We start from the raw sequence: 22,710 nt of genomic DNA, 5'->3' as shown, positions 1-22,710 counted from the left end.
ATTCATAATAAAAATTCCGCCCCCCAAAAATAAAAAAATAAATCCATTGAGCCAAATACACGTGTTAGCAAAAAATTTAGTTTTGACAACATTGGGTAGAAATAAATGTCCAAATGACTTTACAATCTGCCAACTGTTTATATCACTCCCAAAAAAAAAAAGACGTGAAACATCAGAAAATAATTTCTGCCAAACATAAATCAGGCCACGTTTTTCTCAACTGAATAACTTCACCCCTTTACCTTTTTGCTTGCATCTTCCATGGGCTGCACTGGAATTCTGTCAGATTTGATGAACAGGGGCCCCTCTTCCACGCCCACGGGTTCAGTGATCGGGGCCAGAGGGCCAACCGCACGATTCGGGCTTACCCCACTCTCGTGCAAGCGCAGCAGAGCCAGCAGCCGCTCTGCACGCTGCTCCTCTACCCAGAGCTGCCCCAGGTAGACGGAGGTGGATAGAGACAAACAAAAATTTACACACATACCGCAGATGCCAGTAAACATGGTGGGTGCCAAGGGACGCTGTGTGGGTAGTTGTTTTGATTAAAAGTATTGAGTTAACGATGCCCATTTCACCTAGATGATCGTATTAGGTGTGTTTAAGGGAAACGCGAAAACGCGTAATAGGTGGAGCCGCGAGAAGGCTACCATCTCCCAGGAGACACTTTCATTGGAGACCCAAACATTGCACCTCCTGGCTTTGATATTCTGGTATAACCATCAACCGCATCATCTCCTTCATTATGAATATAAAATTAAAGACGTGCTACCGTGCGAGTGTGGCCATGCAACCCAAACTATGGACCATATCATAAACCACTGCAGTCCACGCTCCTTCAAAGGAGGAATAGCAAAACGACACAAACTCTCGCCTGAAGCCCTCTCGAGGCAAGCAGACCCCAGCAATGGCATTGAGAGCCTGAACACCATATTGTCACACGCAAGAATAGAATATAATGAAAACACTACACATATGCAGTGCCTCGCAGACAATTACGATTAATTTGCACAATAGTTCCTCACTGAATCTCAATACTCTTTTTCAGGAGGGTCCTGTTTTTAATCTGTGGCCAATTTATCATTGAGTATTTTGCACTTTGGAGGAAATGTAAGTAGCTAAAAACATACATACTAATTCACAGCCCTTTGGCATTCTACCCCTGCCCATGCTGTGTTGGTAATGGTGTTGTTTGATCATAATTCACTGTGCCAGTCAATGGCGGTACCACTGTTTAAAAGCCATATCAAAGTCCTACAGCTCGGGTGCCTGGCACACGAGCTGATGAATGTGTAATCAACCAACACCACTTGGACAGCAATGGATTGCAGGCGTGCACCATCGCAACGTTGATTAGACAAAGACTTTGTCTGTGTTGCAGCTTATAGGACATTGCAGCTAGCCAAAGGGCATGCCATTTTAATTTTTTTAAATGTTTCATTGTGTAAATGTGCAGTTGAGAGCATGCACTCCTTCATTAATATTACAAGTAAAACGAGCTTACTTTCTTCTGGATGAAAGTCTTGAGAAGCTGCCTCATTTCAGGGTTGGATTTGAAGTCGATGTTGTAACAGTCTCCCACCCAGAGACTAAGAATGTCCAGGCTCCGGATGCGAATGCTGGCGACCTCCCGAGGCTGATTGACTGCCCCGCTGGGAAAACATGAATTGGAGTTATGTCAAATGCATTTACATGGAATTAGTAGTTAATTGAATAGGCTGTATGAAATGGCTGAGGTAAAAGACCCACTGGCTTAAAGAGCCAATTGTTTTCGCAATTGTTTCGGTCTAATTACAGTTATCTCATCTATGCAACACTTCAGCCAAGTGTGCTCTGCATTATTAATCCTGTACAATCGTGGTCGAAAACATTTAAGTCGCAAGAAATAAACAAGTCGGTGGCACAAGATGGCATACAATCGTTTAAATAATAGTACTATGATATATTTAGTGTGCAAAATAGCCCCATCATGTAGAGATTTTGTCAAAAATATCAAGAAATGTCCTTCCACCCATGCGTTAACCCGGTTAGATGGTGGTGCACATTTGTGCGTAGAGCTACCAAGATTTTATGGATGCCATACACTATACTCATAATTATCGTAACTGTGCCATTATTTATCTCGAAAAGACTTCCTGAGCTTCAAGACCTTACTAAAGAGTCCTGCACTGGGATGTTTGGCCTATTCCTTTTTTATGAACGGTTTTCACGTGCAAAGAAACAAGCATAGCTAAAACACAAGCATAGATGGGAATGACACTTAGAAGTGTGCACAGGTTGATCAATGACAATTGCTGTACTGCCATCTCTTGGCCACGTTACAGCGCAGTATCAGCAGCAACGTAAAATCTGCATTTCTTACCAACCCCGTCATTAAAGTCAAGGATTACAAGCTGTGCCTACACATTGGGCAACATCCATTCTAAAACTTCTTACTGAACAACGAATTCTGCAGGTCTGAGTGACACCTCCGATTAGCACGGTTGGCTACGTACGGTGCGAAAGAAGTTAAACATGCGTACACACATATGTTAAAGGGACGGCCAATACAAACCCAGTTGAGGATACAAGTAACAACTGGCCGGTAGGGTAGTGCAAAAGATGGAATCTTATCGCAAGCCTGTCAGCCTGTCTGACGTGAGCTGAGAAATGTGCTAATCATGGAGAGTGACTGCTCGTGTATTTATGCCAATGTTCTCCACATGTTGCTCATTAACACGTGTTTGGGGCAGAAAGAAAAGCATTTCCTAAAAATGTATTCAACCATGGCTCTATAATATTTTACACAAAGACCTGGATCGCAGGAAATGAGACTGGAAAAAAAGTCTACAACTGAATCCTGAAGTGCTGAGAAGATTGAGTGGATATAACCACACAATTTTGATAACTTTGCATATCAAGGGTTGCATAATAGCAATAGCCATGTGACAGCTAAATGTAATATAATTGTGCCTACGGGCAAGAGTATTGTACACATGTGCTGCAGATTTAAGCAAATCCTATTGGCTGTAATAACATGTCTAGTCACATCACGTACAAATGTGTTCCAATCACTTGGCTCTCTAATCAAAAACATGCTCTACAGAGCCACATGCATTGCAAAAGCCAAGTGAAGTGCAGGCTAATGTGTGTCACACATTCAATCCAGAAGCTGCTGTAAAGCAAACATTTACAATCATTTCAAGTGGACGTTTTTGTCAATTGCAGTTCTTTGGTAGGCATGTGGCCTTAACTTGCGTGCATGCTGGCAGCAGTGTTAGGGCGTGATGCTGTTACACACTTCAGCGATGACAGCTGGTTCTTATAGTTGATAGATGAGGTTATTTATCCTGTTATAATAATACCATTGAAAGCATCGAGCCAGAATATTCCATTCCATACAAATCCTGCCTTCAAAGTTTAACCATGGGATGTGAATGATGTGCACTTGTACAACTTTGCCTGAAGGGGGCAGTCAAACACTATTATGAAACAAAACTATGCTATACTCTTTGGTTCTTTCGGTAAAGTCACGTAGGTATAAAATAAAATAAATCACGACGTTTCGGGCGCAACACAAGCGTCCATCATCAGGTGGGAAAGCATGCTTTATTTTATTTTATACCTACGTGACTTTACCGAAAGAACCAAAGAATATGGATTCCTGCAGTCACGGTGTTTCGACATACACATCCTTTAAAAAAAATCATTTTTCTAAAGTATAACATTTATAATGGTAAGTAGTCACTTTCCAGTGCTCATATGTGGTTAATGTCTTTACAAAAGTAAATATATGTTTTTATTGTGGATCTACTCGGGTCCTCTGAAAAAGATAGACAAGGAACTATTCAACAAAATTAACAGAACATTATACAAATTATTTGTCGCAGAAGAAACTATCACACTCCTTGATTTTACTTACACATTCCTATAATAATAATTAGAAGAAAGGTAATACAATTTCCAAAATCATATCTTGAGCAGTGTCCAATGTACTGTACTGTATGTTTGTGAAACATGAGAAATATAAATTTACATTTAAATATGGTGAAGTTAATCTCAGCTGCACAACTATTGTGATACATTTTTGAATAGCGTAATGTTAAACTCCAGTGTATATAAAAAAAACATGCGTATTAAACAGAAAATTGCACTGCAACCACTGCCATTGTGGGTGGAACAATTAACTTCCTCGGCGATTCTGTGAATTGTAAAAGACTCAGGATCGAAATTATTTTTGCTTTACTTTGCCGTAAATAATAGTGCCTCCGGTGGCTACAGGAGTAACGTGAACCCATTACTTTTAAAATGCATTAATCTCAACTCCAGTACTGTGATCAATGCTTTACACGCCTGATTTGATCCAGTTATCCTGAGCATGAGAATTGACATGAATACATGAAATTAATGCATCGTTCCATCCCTATCAGGCAGACAAAATATGCTTTTCGTGAATGAGAGCATTCTAAATGGATCTACATTGCAACAGACCTGCATGTGGCTTCCAGACGCTCCAACAGGAACTGTAGCAGGTGGCTGGGCACGCAGAAGTAGCGGAAAGTGTACAAGAAGTGATGGATGAATCCGTCCACTGCAGCGAAGCTGTCAACAGTGCAAAGTGTGGGTCAATTAATCAATGTTCATTTGCATTCCAACTGGCAGTCGTGTACTTTCTACATTGCTTGGAGAAAAACAATGAACCTCGCTTTGTCACTCGGTATGGAATGTGACTCGAAAAAAAAAGTACAATATTTTTTCTTTGTGTGTACACGTGTGTGTACTTTGTTAGTGGGGAGTGGTGGCACAATGATTGCTGCTACAATCCTAAGAATGTGGAATCGATTCTTGACTTTGCAAATCATTGGGTGATTGCGTCTAAACATGCCATAGGTCTCCTCTTGGTGAACTTCGTCTGAAATGAGTGTGAATGTCAGCACTTGTGAAATAAACAAAAAGTCTTTGATCATGTCACTTGCCACCGGCCATATCATCTTGTTTACCGTTCTGAGGCACATGGATTCAAAAGCGAGGGTCCTCTGGCAGTGGGCAGTTCTATTGCTGGAATATGATCTACTGGGTTGTCAGAATGGATGTGTTGGAAGTCTGCTTTGTTTTTGTTGACCAATCCAACGTGTGGTATAGCACGGCGAAGGAAATCTGCCATAGTTCCATGATATCACAATATAAGACAAATTCCCCCATGTAGCCTTCACAGGCTGTTGGGGCAGGTTCTGCGAGTGAACACCTATTAAGGCCAGCATGGCACATGAGGGATGGTGTGGCCAGAAACACGCACAGCTAACCTTTGTCTTCCCAGTGCTGACTTTTACACACCGCACCAGGTACTCGTATAAGGCTGAGTCGGCCTAGAGGATGCGCAGGACTGGTTCAGATATTTGCCACCGATATTGGTCATGAGCGGGAATCAAATTTGTATCGTCAGGTTCGTAGCACAGCATTCTAATCACTACGCTACCACATCCCATACCTACACACTGCAGGCGTCTGGAACACATGCTGTCAGATGCGCCTCTGCGGCCGTTTGGAACGTTCTTCCTTCCAATATTAGGAAGCCACTGGAGCTATCCACTTTTAGACCTAAATTGAAAATATTTTTTTTTGAACTGCATTTTGTGTGGAGTTTATTGTCCTTCCCCTGCACATCCGATTAGCTCGGTTGGCTATGTGCGGTGCGAAAGCAGTTCAACATACATGCATGTGTGTGTATGCATGTGTGCCTGGTGGGACAGTCATCGAGTAACCAAACCATCGAACTAGTGATGAGGGGAACTCCATTGACAGCTGTGAGCCAGTGGTGGAAATTCCACATAACCTTGGCAGGCCACAAACTCTCCAAAGACCACCAGCAGAAATTAATTTGATTGACTACAGACAGATGATGAACATGATGATATGATATTATTGATGCTGATGATCATGTTAATACAGTAAAGGACATGATTATTATGTTGTTGCTGTTGCAACTGCTGCCACGGATAATACAAAATGATAGAGCATGATGACGCTAAATTATTGCATGTGTCTGTGCATATGTGTTGCCTCTCTTTGTATGTGTGAATGTGCGGTTATGGACTTCACATGACATTCGGTAGAGGTGAGTACTGCTTGTGACGCTGCAGTGGCTCCATCTCTGGGAAAGTCAGGAAAGCAAGCGTATGCAGGACTGTCTTCTGTTGTCTCACGCCACCACGTGGTAGCAGAGTGGATGTGGAGGATAGTTGGCAGCTAACAGTAAACCAACCTCTTTGGTTCTTTCGGTAGTCACGTAGGTACCGAAAGAACCAAAGAATATGGATCCCTGCAGTCACGAAAACTTCAAATCTAGAATAAACCAACCCCAGATATTAAAATGTCACGAATTGAGGCTCAGAATACAGGATGTTTGGCTTGTTTTTACTGCATCACATCCACTGATTCGTTTGTCCCACTAGCTTAATTGAACAGTATACAATGTACATAGAAATTACCTGAATTGTAAATTGTATATTTCCTCAAGGTTTACATGTGCATTGTGCCGGTGAGAATCAAAGTAAAATTCATGAAATGATGCAAGGCCACTACTAGAGGGAGCTCCAAAGAGGGTATTGGGCCTACTCATCCATGATAACGGTGCTTGGCCTGAAATTCTGGTCAAACTAAACAAATTATATTGATATTTTATGCACGTGTGTTTGAGAATTATTAGAACAATATTTAAATACGGTACGTGAGATGTTGACTATTTTGTAAAATGTTGTCATAAAGATTCTCTATGTATATACTAATTTAAGCATTTTTTAAACATATTTTTTATATTAAAATATCATGTACGATTTACGACATACATAGAATACTATTCAGTTATGTCAATAACAGACCTATTAATATGGCAGGGAGAGTATTCTGTAAGAATAACAATCACCTCATTAGTTTTGGTGAAATGCAACATGCACTCAACACTCTAGAGCCTTCAAATTATCAAAGAACATTTTTTTTCATTTCTATAATTTTGTTAGAACTGGTTCAATAATGTGTTTTTTATTGCAATATTCATCTTCAATGTTTTTCAAGATGATTTAGTTACATGCAATTGTTTCTAGCGTGCCATCATTCTCATCCTGTCCTATTTATTGCATCTCACTCATGTCAATTCGTCTCATTAGGGGGCCTCAATTCCACCAGTGTGACCCTCAGGCATTCCCTGAAGTCTACAAGCAATGAGACTTCCTCTTCGCAAGCCGTGCAATAAAGGCCGCTTCCTCCATCTAGTTACAATGACATGTTTTGCTTGAGGCGAAATATTAAATGCGTAATGCAATATTATAGTGCTGCAGTGAAAATATGTTTCAAATGCTGGCAGCAATATTCTTTGTTGTGGTTGAGCACAAAACTTACAAAGCTCTCGATGAGGCCCGATGGTTTTAAAATCTATAATACCATGTGTTGTGTACTTACTATATTCTTAGGTTTTTTCGGTAAAGTCACGTAGGTAAAACATCAAAATTAATGAAAATAAAATAAAAACAAAAATCACGACGTTTCGGAGGCAACACAAGTCTCCGTCATTTTATAAAAAAGATACAGTATTCTCAATATGCTTTTGTCAGGATATGGCTTTAAAATCAAACTCTTGTGTAGCATGGTGATATGAGCAATTGGCGATGTGATTGGCAGTGCAGAAAAATCCACTGTTGTGTTTGTGTTCTGTGCTCCTGTGTCTATGAACCCAGCTTCATCCAGGTGGTTCTGTATGGTAAAAAAATAACCCCCACGACTCACGAAGCAGGGGAATGCTCTTACCCAGCATTGGATTAAAATACGCATAACCATACTTTTTGGTTCTTTCGGTAAAGTCACGTAGGTAGAAAAATAATAGATCACGACGTTTCGATAGCAACACAAGCAATCGTTATCAGGTGGGACAACCACAGCAAGAAAAAGCTGCTGTGGTTGTCCCACCTGATGATGATTGCTTGTGTTGCGATAGAAACGTCGTGATCTATTATTTTTCTACCTACATGACTTTACCGAAAGAACCATAGATTATTGATTCCTCCAGTCACGAAAGCTTCAAATCAAGATACGCATAACCACTCCAGACAATTTAAATACCTGTAATTCTCCGCTTTTTACAGTATTACGAGTTAACTCTTTTTTCCCCACTGATATGAATATACTTTTTTTTTTGTAACGAGGCAACTCTACCGTCAGTAGTACCTGGAGTAGAGGTAGCACATGAGGGCGTGTGGCGTCCCGGCCTGCAACGTAGGACGAGAAGCCGCCTGGCCTGCATGGGCCGGCTGGAATACAAGCTCCGGGCTAGGGGGAGCCGGTTGCAGGCACAGCGGTGCAGGGGCTCGCCAGCCCAGGAAGGCCCTCAACAGAGAGATCTCCAGGCCCCATTCGTCGGCGAACAGCAACTGCAGAGGTTTGGCACGGGATGCGGTGATACGGCTCGTCATGTTAATGTGCGAGCCACCTGCTCGCCTTGGTGTGTCAACTACGACTCATTGTCGCGATGTACGTTCATCTATAACGACGCGACCTCTTCGTGTGATGCATGATAAATGCGGCGACTCCTATAATGTCGTTACATTCGTTACCTGTACGTGCTCTCGTTGTATTATATATTTTTCAAAAATGCACTCACTGCCTACGGGACACTGTATTCATTTAGAAATAAATGCTTGTGACCGTGCATCAACAGTTATTACAAAAGCTTAACACAGATGTCAATAACACTGAGCTAAAAGGAAATATATATTGTATATAATAGATGATGTTTAGGGTAATTTGATCTCTGGAAAGAATGGCTATTGCCAAACATGTTGCCTCATTCTAGATTTGAAGCTTTCGTGACTGCAAGGATTCATATTCTTAGGTTTTTTCTGTAAAGTCACGTAGGTAAAAAATGAAAATTAATAAAAGTAAAATAAAAATATAAATATTTTTTATTACTAATTTTAATTTTAATTTTTTACCTACGTGACTTTACCGAAACAACCTAAGAATATGTTGCCCCATATATATTCCTTTCAGGGCAGTGCTTTTGATGAACAATTCGAATGTTTGTATTCGTTTAACAATTTAAGGCATTTCCCTTGAAACTAAAGCACAATTTATTAAGGCCAATTGGCCAATATTGTTTCGTTTTTACTCTTAACAGAACATAATATTAAATTGCATCTATGTAAGAATGCACAAGTGTATGTATCGTTATCTGCAATCTATTTTTACCCAAAAAACAGAACTGTAGCTTAAGGATATATTTTTAAAGAAATAACATTTCGAGAGCAACTCGTTTTTTAAGTAAATAAAAAAATATTTTTGGGTAATTAATGAAGCACGGTATTAATGCAGATGTAGATCAAGGGTCAGTCATAATATCCAGAAGTCCTATTTTAAATGTAAATTGTACGTTAAAATTTAAATTGTTTTTCTTTTACACTTTACTTTTTGCACAGACTTCAAACTTTCTCTCTGCTAGGCTGCGATTGATTTATGGATCGTACCTCAATGTATCTTTTTGTGGTTTGCAGGAATTCAATCTTCTCTCTCATTTCTTTTACTTGCTCTTTTAACTTCGAAAGCACACCTTTCGTTTCTGCGCATAAATCAACAAGAGAGGGATGCTCAGAGTAGCTGTTTCAACAGTTTTAACATTTCACAACGTGGCTGGGTGGTTCATGCACCATTACCTATGTACTGAGTTAGCACAGCTTCAATCATGGGCTCGTATAATTTTTAAAAGCATGGTGGATGAGCAAAACGCCTAAAACACCAAGAGACCTGGAACAAACAGCACTATTTAAAATATAATAGACAAGAGTTATCATATTCTAAAGATTATGATGCACATTTCCTCTATTTATTTTAAAGCAAAAGTTGAGTGTGTGTATACACGTGTGACCATATTTATATAGCTTTAATGACACCAGGCACATGTTTGGAGTGCATCTGAATTTCTGGAACGTCAAATACTACAGAGAATATGGTCACGTGTTTCCTGTAATTGATCAAGGTTGTTAGAATGTCGTATAATATATGAAGGGAATTCCAAAGTTGAGCAGTGTGAGGAAGGAAGCAGAGAAAGAAGTGATTTTAGCTGGAGTAGGGTGGATAGTATGGATGAGATAAAAAAAACAGTTTAACACGTAGGCTTTCGCGACCAATATTATTCATAATCAACGTTTTTGGGTTTAGATCGCGTTATTTATAAATGTGTCGTAACCCTCCACCACCCGACACGGCCAATCAGTAAAAAAAAGTGTCACGTTGACAAAAGACAAATAGTTCACTGCTTTAGCCCACCGGTGTGTTGAAGCGTGAAACCACAACAATTTACAATTTGAGTACGACGTTTCGCTGGTAATTGCATCCAGCATCATTGGGCAATTCGCCAGAATTGCCCAATGACGCCAGAATTGCCCGATGATGCTGGATGCAATTACCAGCGAAACGTCGTACTCAAATTGTAAATTGTTGTGGTTTCACGCTTCAACACACCGGTGGGCTAAAGCAGTGAACTATTTGTCTTTTGTCAACGTGACACTTTTTTTTACTGATTGGCCGTGTTGGGTGGTGGAGGGTTACGACACATTTATAAATAACGCGATCTAAACCCAAAAACGTTGATTATGAATAAAAAAAACAGTTTGGAAGACCAAGTGAAAGTTGAAAGAGTAAAATGTATAAGTTTGTGGGAACTGGAACCGTTGTCTGATGCTATATTTAATATTTAACAAGGTTCTCATGGTAAGAAAGTAGGAGTTATCTGGTTAGTCACAAAATAACTACAAATAAGAAGGTGAAAATCCTGTAAACTTGGTATTGTATTACTTAAATCCCTTAAATAGCCACCTTAAAAATGGATGACCAACATGCAGCAACCACTTTCCACCGAGGCAGGAAGGAAAGGCTGATTAATATTGTACAATGCCTCCTGAAGTGATTTAGTATGCTTTCAATAAATCCAAAATTGGTTTCATTTTTCCAGAACTATTAGATGGCTTGGAAGTGAAATTTAATGCAATGCTGACATGAGGGTGCCTGGTGATCAAATTAAAAAAAAATGGAAATGTTTTATTGTTTTTGTTCATAAGTGATTTTTCAAATACAGCCAGTTCAAAGGTACATACCCATTCACTGACTACTGATTTCTGCAACTTGGATAATTCATAGCAAGCTCATATCTCCCCACATATCACCCAAAAGGGCAGAATAACTTATATACATTTTCTTAAACTCACTTAAATATTACCCAGTGCACCATTCACCCTTTTCCATTTTGCTTTCAGACTGAATTAAATTTTTATATAAATAGCACGTACGTATTTCATCAAACAGGCCATTTGATACACATTCCGGAAAAGCTGTTATGGCCCTTGCCATTATTGATCAGTGCATGATTACTTTTGTCATCGTACTGAACATTAAAATGAAAACAATAGGGAAGGCATATGGGGATAGATTTTGGTATCATTTAAAAGCATTGGGATATTAGATATGATGTAGGGTGTCATCAAAATCTGCTCCTTGCAAACTTGTTGACACTGAAGATAGCCTGATTGCCACATGTCTATCGTATCGTGTTAATCATCATCAATTCTCAATGACCATCATTGGTACCACGTGCAACATATCCTGAATGTTAGCACCCAAGTTCTGAAAACGTTAAGGAAAAATACACAATTTACTATTTCAACAAAAATATAAACATGCAAAATATGCAAAGGAAGTAATAAAAAAACTGGTCAGATATAATGAACACCATGAAATACGTACTTGATAATGTTGGTCTTGGTATACAATGTATGACAGCAATATGACCTTGCCAAGCATACAATGTGCTATACAAAGACATACTAAATGTATAAACACAACAATACATGCAAATGCATGATATGTTAAATACCGGTACGTAAAACATGTGCGTGCCTGGTTTCGTGCTAAAACCTGAGCCTGGAATTGATTTTGAGTTTGAGCAGAGATGCTAATTTTCTAGTTTTTCTATAAGCCCACAATGCTGTCTTTATGCTTGCCGCACACCAGAATACTAAACTCGCTCTGTTTCTCAAAACACTTTGACCCAGTATGACCCTGTCTTCATGCCACTGAAAGGGTTAACAGTTATCAAGGGGCTTTTGTGAGGGAGAGAGCAGCCACCCACCTTTGCTGGCTTGACCTTGTTGGCTCAGCTTGTGAATCAGAGCTCTCGACTTTCTTAGATTCTTCCCTTCCAGCATAATCTGCTGATCCACCTCCTAGATACACATCACAAAACAAATATTGTTAAAGCCGAGGAACGTAAAAGCCAAAGGTGCAGCCCTGCAATTACCTGTTCATGGCACTTTTTGGCAGAAGGGCCTCTACAAGAGGGTATTTTGTGTTATGCTGGCCAGACATTGTTTGAAGAGGTGGGAGTGCCCACAATTTACCCCACAACACGTGACCTGCCGATCGACTGCCATGTAGCCATGTATACTGCCGGGTTAACAGAGGGAGGGGGCATTAAGAGATTTGCCCTTTGTTTAAACTGGCTTTCCGGGAGATCACATTGAAGTGATAACCCCTGGAATGCCAAGGCCAGTGTGCTAACCCTTACATCGAGGCAACATCCAATTGTGAGCTCTGTACTGTAATAATGTATATGTTTCCCTGGGAAAGCCTTACTAAGTCGAGACTTATTTTAGAGTATTTAGAATTTGGGAGAAATATGTAGTATGCAGAGCAAACCCACAATCTCTACTACACAAGTAGACTTCTGGAACCTTTTTTATGCCCTGCCACATTGCCTAGCAGAAGAGTTTTGCGTGTAGGTTCCATACAGTATATGCATGATATACAAAATCCTGCATTCAAAGTCATTGCAATTTAGGCATATACTACCACATGGCAGTATGTTATATATTTTGTGGCTTTTATGAAATAAAATAGTGTGCATGTGCTGCTTCAATATATTTGCTTCAATATATATATGCCTAAAAGCAATTGTTTTGCCAATTAAAATGTTTTCAAACCATGCATTTTAACTTATTCTGGGCAAACAATATTGAAGGTAAGGCATTGGGAATGCAGTACATGCATTTTTTTCATCATTTGCACTATTTATAGTTTGACTTACATAACTGTGAGGACAAACATCACACAAACATATACAGCACTACAGCACTGTGACACTTTTCCATTAAAGTGAACTTCACCTACAAAATACGACTGATGTAATTCACTTTTTTCCCTGAGCAAAAGTTTATTGACATAAACATATAACAAATTGAAAAAAATCAGAAAGCATGCCACCATTCGTATACCCCTTATATTTGCAAAATGAAGTCATCCAGTATTTGATGTGAAAGAATAAAATATTTTCTCAGGAATAGCTTTAACGTGTCTGCAAGCCTGTGTCCATGCACTTGCATTTAGCTAAGTTACACAATAAACTTTCAACGATTCACGTAAACAGGTCATCTCCACACGACTATTTACAAAGGGGCCACGTTTCCACGCTGACCAACGTCCACCACACGTGACAATGCTCATGGAATAACTGTGCTGTATCCATTTACATTGCTGGGTGGACAGAAGATTTAAGAAACGTGCCCACTGCGATAAAACGTATAACACGAAAATATCTACAAAGTCCCATAACACGCATTGCATGCCTGGTTTCACACGCGACTCCCGCGCACCAGCCTCAGAGACATCGTACCTGCAGCTTGGATTCGAGGTTAATGTCGCTGCTACGTCGTGCCCTCTGCTGATGGACGCAATCTTTGACGTCGTTGCTGAAGAATCCCGCTCCGTACCTGAGGCTCTCCCAGGCCAGGAGAGGTTTCTTGAGCTGCTGAGACCCCTCGGGACATCCCCGCATCTGCGCGAGACCACCCAGTGTGCCCTCCCCACCTGCTGCCATGGCCGCACGGCTCTGAGTTGGGCCCTCACTTGCAACCGATCCAGCCATGGAAGGGGCACTTTTTATTCTTCGGCTAATGGCTCTTCTCGGTGGAACCCTTGATCTCTCGCTTCTTACCGATTGGCTCAGTGTATTGCCACCTGCACGATCTTGTTGCTCTGTAGGTGCATGCAGCAATGCATACATCGCATTAAAAAAAAATTTGTGAACAGTTATATGTAATAATTAGAAGAATCAATGTCATCATCCCATTGTGTACATCTCAATGTCCCCTGAGGCAAGGGATTCTCAGTGGCAGCACCCCATGTGTGGCACAAGGTGAACGCAGCACCAACCCACATGGGAGCATTAGTCTGCCAGTAGGGGGAGATGTTGCTATTTGATTTTCCCAAATAAGGCATTTAAATAACGACAGCATGACAATCTCAAAATAACTACTCTGTTTTCAATTGTTTTACCTTTTACACAAACGTTGAATATTTTGTGATAGATTTAAAAACAAAATACAATTTTACTGTATCTAGAATTAATCGATACATATATATTCTTTGAAAGTTTAAACAATATGACAGTATATTACAAAGTTAGCTTTTTTGTTTAAGTAAGAATTGGGTCACAAAACAACATAAAGCAGCATGTGCTAAAGGGCAGAACAAAACGGTACGTTGCCAAAATACTTAGCAACACGAACAGAAGCATACATTCGTAAACTAAACATAAAACATCCGGAAAAACAGTAAATATACCAGATCTTACCCCAACCAACCTCTATGGCATTTTTTTACCAAGCCACGATGTAACACAATTTGTATCCGCTGCCAGTTGCAGACAACGGGGGCAACCCAGGAGAATGAGCGACCTCCCACGGAGCAAAGGTTGACTGGGAGCATTTGTTGCTAAGTGGTAATATAATTGTCGCCGTTTAATGGTCTCTATTTTTGGGTATAATTAAACAGTCAAATGAAAAAAAAAATCCAAAATAGAACGTTATACCTACATTTTCATTAGAACGTAGAAATGCACCATTTTAATTTGCATCGTTGTGACAGTTTAGGAAGTTTCTGTTCTATCTGCACCGTCTTGGCTAATATAATCGCTGCTCTTTACATAACCAGTTCAGAACAAACTGCTTTGAAGAGTACATTTTCTAAGATAGACTACGATTACAAGAGTCAAATAATTGTTTTTAAATTTTATTTGTAGTTAATGTCATTTAGATGTGGATTTGTGGTTAGTTCAGATGACCCAAGTTCGATTCTCGGTTGCATCTGATATACGTGTCAAAGTATATCGCAATGACCAGGGTGGTGAAGTATGATCAGACAATACCGACCATGTGACGTAGGGAAATCGTCATCCAGCAGTGGATTCACAAATGTCCTTTAATAAAAATGTATGCATTACTTCATCTATAAAATTTGATTGACCTTAACCATAGCACTAATAAATATTCACAACTGCCCCACACCCATTTGAGCATTTGAGTAGGAAGAATACCAGACTTTGTCATTAGATGAGGGACATTAGACAAGCATATAATGGCCAACTCTTGTAAATGATGATACCGGCTCATTACAGCACCCTTCATTACAGACTAAGTGCATTAACAATTCCCAACAGAACTTAACCGTGCAACAGTAGCAATTGAATCATTGACTCGGAACAAAGTGGCCCCAAGTGGCAAGCTTGCCGATCATCAGTCTATCCGGTGGCCCCGATAATGCAGACTGGCAGTGCTGAGTGAAATGGCTCACCCCTGTCTGTGGAGGCACCGGCCTTGTGCAAGTCATGCGGGGGGCCTGTCTTGCGTTCTGTCTGCGGGGTCACCCTGGGCGAGGCTTTGGGATTGCCGGCTTGTGCGTCGGTCGGCTTCCTCACAGGTGTCACTTGGGCCAACGCGTGATTGGATTTCCCTTTGAATGAGCACACGGCAACATACCACGTGGCAATTTTTTTACGTATGCTCCTGAACATGTGTCCAAATAACTCAACGCGTTCGTCAATAACGCCGTGGCATTTTAAGAGAAAATAAATATGTATATATAACACGTGATGTTTTGGGAAAATAGGTGAGTGGGGGAATTTCCTGAAACGTCACCTATTATATATTTTTTCTCATAAGGCAGTGTTACTGGCAAGCTTATTGAGTTTTTGTTACTTGTGCTTGTGCACCACTGCCAATGTAGTTTCAGCAAATAACCTGGACATATGTGCGTGCAAACTGCATACACATACACAGTGTAGATGTGACAAAGGTGCAGCACCGCAATTTCATACACCCGCCACTGCCGGCGCGAGGGTCTGCACGAGAGGAAGCTCTAGGGAGCACCTCGTGAGGGTATTTCAGACATCTTAGAAGTGGTGGGATTGCTCACACTTTACTCCACCACACGTGACATGCCGATCGACTGTGGTGTAGCCATTAACATCACTGGGTTAAGAGGGGCAGAAGATTTTAAGAAACTCGTCTATTGTTTCAACAGCCTCGCCAGGAGATCAAACCGGAAACCTCTGGATTGCAAATCCTGTATCCCGAATATGGTGATTTTATTACATATGCTACTGAATATACATTTATGCAAGCTGCATAAATATATCTAGTGTATTTAGGAAGTTTAATTACTGGAGTAATGACTTTTGATAAGATTCGTTTTTATTTTTTGACGATTCTTTTTTAAATTAACTTATATGAAGTGATATTGTATTAAATATTATTTGCAGCCCCTTGTAAATCCACTGTTTAATGATTTTTGTCATAAGGGTGGTTTGCCCATACTTCTTCGCACTGGTCAGTGTGGGTTGGTGGGGTGGAGGTTCGGGAATCCGTTTGTCTATCGTGTTAGCCACGGCCAGAAAGTAAACTCGAGTCTCTGGATTCAGAGCATGGTGTGCTAAGCAGTGTGTCACCACTCCGCCCATTAAGAGATATGTGGTGAAATTATCAGGCTTTCACAGTACAGTGTATACATATGTAGAGGAGTAGTGGATGACGTCGTGTCACCCTGGGGGAGATAATGGATGACGTCAGGTCACGCTGGGATATAAGCTGGGACCGGTGACGTGATCGGGGTCGTCATCAGGGGCCGGGAACGAGAGCGGTCGAGAGTCGGGACCCAGGGTAGGGGGAAATTAGCACCAGGCAAGGGCGGCTACTTCACTCGGCCGACCGAGTTGGCAGATCCCTTGGTCGGTGCTGAGGGAAGAGCCCGAATAGCCTGGGTAGGTGCTAGTGACCTCCCAGTACCCTTTCCCTGGGGAGAAATATACCAGTCGTCCACTGTTCGACGTAAGCAACTATCAAGTTCCTAGGCATAAGCCCCTAATAAACCTTGGCATCAGCCCTTATCGAAGAACTGCGTCAGCATCGTCATTTGCACCACAACACATATATAAACAACATTGTACCTTCGGGTTCACTCAGCTGAGAGTGTTCCACCATTGGGTGACTTGCATCCTTACTCCGAACTGGCTGGTAGCTCACAGAGGAAGGCACGTAACGGCTTGGGAATGTTTCTCTCTCCACCATGCCCCTTATCACATTCTCGTCGTCTCTGCTATCATCACCATCAGCCTCATCGTCATCCAACGCATCTCCATCTTCACTGGAGGTCGCAGAGAGCGGCGCCGATAGTTGGACGTCGTCATGGGAGTCGCTGCTAAAATTGGAGAGACGCACACGTTTTAATTGGGCCCTCCAGTTAAGTCACGTGGTAGAAATTTACGAGGCCATGCACATTATCCACCTGGCGCCAATCCTGGGCAAAACTTTACAGCAGTTTACGCAGCATTGGCATCTACTGCATCCCCACGAGAGGATTCTATGATATCTGTAAAGAGCCCACAGAGAAAACATCTGCTCTCAAATGTTCGCAAGCAATCAATTATTTAAAAAGGCATTTCATTGAGATGTTAGTCAACACACCCATCATCGTTATCGTCTATGATACAAAATTCACTTCACAGGTATCAAGCGCACAGGCTAAGGAGCATGTTTGTGGATGTGAGAGCACTTTGAACCAGTGATGGTTTTGAAAATGCATTACATATACATCTGCTGTGAGAACGTTATATAAAATCAACACAGAAATATAAACGAGGGCAGCATAAATTGAGTTGTGCCATCATCAAAATGGTAATGTGAAAAAATCAACCGGTAACAATTTTTGTGTGGATATTAGATGAAGTCATAAACACTCATGCCATATAATATTGGTTGAAAACCTTTAGAACTGAATGCTTTTGTGCTTGCTGTGACAAGCAACGAAAAAGCAATTCTCACTGAAAAGATAATGTATTGCAACAATGTGGTGGTACAAAGTAGAAGCGTTTATTTAGATGGACATCTCTGCAAACAGAGAAGATTGGCACCTATTGAGCACAGAAATTAATGTTGGACACATGGATGCATCTTGGAGGAAAGATATCTTGGAGGACTACCATGAAGATTCTTTCAAATGTTTACGTATATTTTTTGACTCTTTACAACAATATAATTGAATGAATACGAGTTTTGGACATTTGGTATTTGAACCAAGGATATAACAGAAGTGCTGTTTCACAGACGAGTATAGTCTGCCAGTAAGGAGGAAGACGATGTTGTTATGTGGTATTACCAAATTAAAAAAATTGCGAGCAATTTCGCAAGAGTGCTACATTTGGATCATGACATGGGTACACATGGCCTGATCAAACAGTATCACAGGCCCTGCGAACGATGCGATGCGTATCAAAAGTCAACACCATTCGCCAGGGCGGCCACTGGCGGTGTGTATCAATAGTCAACACCATGCACCAGGGTGGCCACTGGCCGTGCGTATCAATAGTCAACACCATTCACCAGTGCGGCTACTAGGGCTGAACTGTGCACCTTTGCAACGAGCTACAAAATTGCACTTCTACATTGCCTTTTATGTCAGGCAATGAAAAAGTAGCCGCCTACCAGCTTTTGTTTTTAACAACGGTTGCAATGTCCTTCTGAGACTCACTTTATCACTTGTGTCACGTGCAATTACTCTCTTGTAAAAGCTGTCAAAAATATCCATGTTTTACAAACAGCTTGTTCAGTATGACATCGTTAAGTCCACACCGTAATATATGTACGAGCATGTGAATTGACTGGTAAAAGGGAATGTGATTTTAAGGGAACATTACGTGAACATTTAATCATCTTTGCTATCTAATCTAAAATGGCAAGAAAGGACATGATTGCAGCTTGTACTTTAATACAAAAGGGAGCATTAAACCAATGCAGTCATAACAGAGAATGTAAAATGTGAACTTCTTTTTTACAAGTTACAGTACTGTAACCTTTTTCTGACACCTCTGCACCGTTACGTCTTAATTAGCCGTACCTGTCAGGAGTAGGAGGCGGCTGCCCGCTCACGGCCTCGTAGAGGTTTTCCAAAAGTGTCTCATCCCAGTAAAGGTCGCTGAATTTCTCTGAAACTGCACTGCAGAAGGTCGGAAACTTGAGACCCTTCATCGACATGATGTACTCAGCTGTCAACACAGAACCGGCAGAAATGACAGGAAAAGTAAGCATCCCAGCATGCATTGCACACGTGAATCAATAATCGAGTTAAACAGGTTATAGGAATTTGAAGTAGGGGAAGGCAATATAACGGTACATTGTACGATATTATATCCATGATGATTGCTTTGTCCGTTTTTAAAAATATTCCTTTTTCGTGATTATCGTCGTTCAATTTAATCTTAAGTATTTTATTTCCTTACAAAATACTCAGGAACTAACAAACTCGAGTAAAGTTGTAAATAATTTACTATTATCCATTACATTGTTGCGACATGTCTTTTGGAGTAACTGAGGACATGACATTTATTATACATCATGATATCAGGAGTAATTTATTATTTTTGTGCAACTGACAGTGAGCACATTTTCGGAGTTACATATATTGTGACGATTAGAATAACTTATTTAAAGCTTTTGTTTGTTGAACTGCAATTTAAGAACTATGAAGGATAATAGTAATATAATATGAAGGCTTACTTATATCTAATGGTATAATTATAGCAAGGCATAACAATAATATAATTAAAAAACTGTACAACTAGGTGATTGGAAAACTGATATCGCGATGATAGTCATATAAAAAAAATATATGGAATTATATTCCATTGTCAAAAATTATATCGCCACAGCCCTAGTCATGAGCTAGTGAGCATGGCTCACTCCCTTGGAATTCATTTACATTTTAATAATTTAAGTAGTCAGCCTCATGAGATGCAAAAACATTTTTTACAAGGAACATTGGGATGATCATGAAAGAATGACACTTAACGAGATAATGGGAAATATTAAAGTTTGAATTTGGAATGAACTAAATTTGCACACACGCACACGAGTAAAATAAAATTCAAAGTTTCACTAAGTCCTCCCCCTCTACACTAACACAACGATAAATGTTATAGCCATTAACAGACTGTTGGCGCAAATTCGATGTGTGAACACCCATCATGGCCAGCATGGAGCATGAGGGGTGTTATGGCCAGACCCATACCATGCCACCTTTGTCTTCCTCGCGATATTTACACACCAGGTACTACTTTAAGGCTGAGGCGACCTAAGGGAGGCCCAGGACCAGTTCAGAAATCACTCGCCACTGATTTTAGCTGTTGCCAAGTTCAGAGTGCAGTGTGCTGAAAAATGCACTTCCATTCCCCATTACACAAATAAAATATACGTACTTTCCGCACCTCCAATTAGCACGGTGGGCTACATACGGTGTGAAGTTCAACATAGATAGATGTGCGCACGCATACAAAGAGATTATGTGGTCAGCACAATGCTTGGCCATCTTTCTCTCCGTTGCTGGCGTTCACACATTGCACCGGTAATCATTTTTAGCTAGTTGCCTTGGAGGAGCCCCAGGTCACATTAAAGATTGCAAGGAGCAATGCTCGTGTGCAACATAGGCAGGAATTGAGGGCCACCTGTATGGAACTGAAACAAAGTAACCAACTCGGTTGCACTAGGACTCATTGTAGCCCCACACATTCTGTCAATTCATCGGCATAAATGTATATATATGTATGAGGAGTGGTGTGGCTAGCACCACAGTCGGCCACCAGGTATTAAAATAATGACAATAGGAAATCATATGTGAATTCAACATGTACAGCCACAGTGAAGGAACAGTGATTGACAGGCACAATCATTAAAACAAAGGCCTCAGCAACTCGGCAAAATAAGCAGGTGGCTAACAATTCTTCAATGGGGCAATTTCACACTTAAATGTTTCCTGTCCAATATATTACATGAGTGAGGCAACTTAGTTTTTACCTGTACCCCTTGAACTATGGGCAAACTAAAATGTTTGCAATGGCTGGTATATGTATATGATAAAAAGTCTTTATCAAATAATTGGAAAATGCTATTTGATAATTCCTGTAAAATGTGTTTCACAGCTCACATTTGAACATTTCATAATTATAATCTAATTGTCTGCATTTTTGGCAGGACATATTTGTAGGTTTAAAGTTAGTACAGCGGCAGTGGAAGTGTTAAAACTATAAAGGTCACATTATGACTTGTGCGCTGAAGTCACGATCGGCAGGACGCACGTTCAAATCCCAGTCAGAAGATAACCGAGTCTATTGTCCCACTGACATGAACAAAATGAGTGCTACACTGTGGTAAGTAAGCAGTGGACATCCGATGAATAGACGACCCTTGGTCGTGGGAATGTAGACTTTCCATCACTGGCTCACGGCCACCAAGAGAGATGGGTACTGCCTCATTGCACGTTCACGTTTGAGAGGGGAGAATTTGACTTTGAGTTTCTATTCACAATTCTGAATGCTGCAGCCACATCACTGCATGCATGCAAAGAGTAAGAATGCATTATTGAGTTAAACAACACGTAAAAAAATTATGCAGTGGGCACCACGCTGATACTAGTTTCCTGAATACGCACACCATGAGGAGACACCTCAGGGTTCACTCACCCACAGCCAGATCCTCTACCCCATTCTCCATGTAGCCATCGAAGGCAAACTCCTCACGGATCAGAAGGTTAACTCTTCGCAGCGGGCCGCTAATGTCCGCCTCCGGTCCAGAGCACCACGGCGAGGCTTTCTGCAGGAAAGCTGGCGAGGACAGCGCTGACGACGGCAAACTAAGGCCCTCCGAGTTGACGGACGTCGGTGTGCCCTGCGACGACGAATTCGACACACCCCGGCTAATTATGTGGGGCGCTGTGAGCTCCAGGGGAGCGCAAAACAGCGAGTCGGGCTTTCTTTCCGCATGAGTGTGCACGGAGATGGCGACTGCTGCCTGGTTGGAACTCTTTATGTCAATCTGCGCGGGCCATTTGAAGAGTACTGAAGGCACGCTATGAGCCGGATGCGACTGTGTTTGACTGGGCAGGATGACAGGAACGAGTGTGAAGAGCCCCGTGATTGGATCCTGTTGGAGCATAAAATTGGGCACTTGGGTGCCTGCGGCCAGGATCTGGTCCAAGCTGAAGCTGGCGTTCGAATTGGGGGACGAGGAATCCGTTGCGCTATCACTGGAGTCAGAGTGCAGCATCTTCTTGTTGCCGGAGGAGGCGTCCGCACTTTGCTTTGTGGAATCAGGTGACCCGCTATCGGGCGAGACGGTGGCGCTCAAGGTGTCACCTCGGCAATTTGCGTCTGCCGCGGCAGAGCCCAGCGAGTTCCCCGTGCCATCCTCTGCCTCGCCAGTGGAAATTCCCGATTGCCTCTTAGTGACTTCTTTGTTTACAGTTTTTATCGCCTGTTTATCTCCTGAGATTTTTGCAACACATCCTTCAGGGCTCCTGCAATACCAGATGTAAACG

General features: G+C 41.2%; 1 protein-coding gene across 3 annotated transcripts in view; it reads right to left on the bottom strand.

Moving 5' to 3' along the window:
* The window catches only part of KNDC1 (kinase non-catalytic C-lobe domain containing 1), a 128,034-nt gene that overhangs the window by 12,427 nt on the left and 92,897 nt on the right, over positions 1-22,710 (bottom strand). For 2 of the 3 annotated variants that reach the window (XM_078855522.1, XM_078855523.1), the window contains 11 exons: positions 21,857-22,689; positions 19,240-19,387; positions 17,294-17,544; positions 15,643-15,801; positions 13,685-14,046; positions 12,146-12,239; positions 9,489-9,580; positions 8,194-8,396; positions 4,468-4,578; positions 1,502-1,649; positions 243-431 (listed from right to left, as the gene is read on the bottom strand). In XM_078855522.1, coding sequence (XP_078711648.1) covers positions 243-431; positions 1,502-1,649; positions 4,468-4,578; positions 8,194-8,396; positions 9,489-9,580; positions 12,146-12,239; positions 13,685-14,046; positions 15,643-15,801; positions 17,294-17,544; positions 19,240-19,387; positions 21,857-22,689 — 2,590 coding nt within the window. The remainder of the gene's footprint in view (positions 1-242; positions 432-1,501; positions 1,650-4,467; positions 4,579-8,193; positions 8,397-9,488; positions 9,581-12,145; positions 12,240-13,684; positions 14,047-15,642; positions 15,802-17,293; positions 17,545-19,239; positions 19,388-21,856; positions 22,690-22,710) is intronic. The other variant, XM_078855524.1, reaches the window with a different exon arrangement.

The sequence above is a fragment of the Lampetra fluviatilis genome, chromosome 4, assembly GCF_964198595.1.
Source record: "Lampetra fluviatilis chromosome 4, kcLamFluv1.1, whole genome shotgun sequence".
Taxonomy (NCBI): domain Eukaryota; kingdom Metazoa; phylum Chordata; class Hyperoartia; order Petromyzontiformes; family Petromyzontidae; genus Lampetra; species Lampetra fluviatilis.
This window is presented reverse-complemented; position numbering and strand designations above follow the sequence as displayed.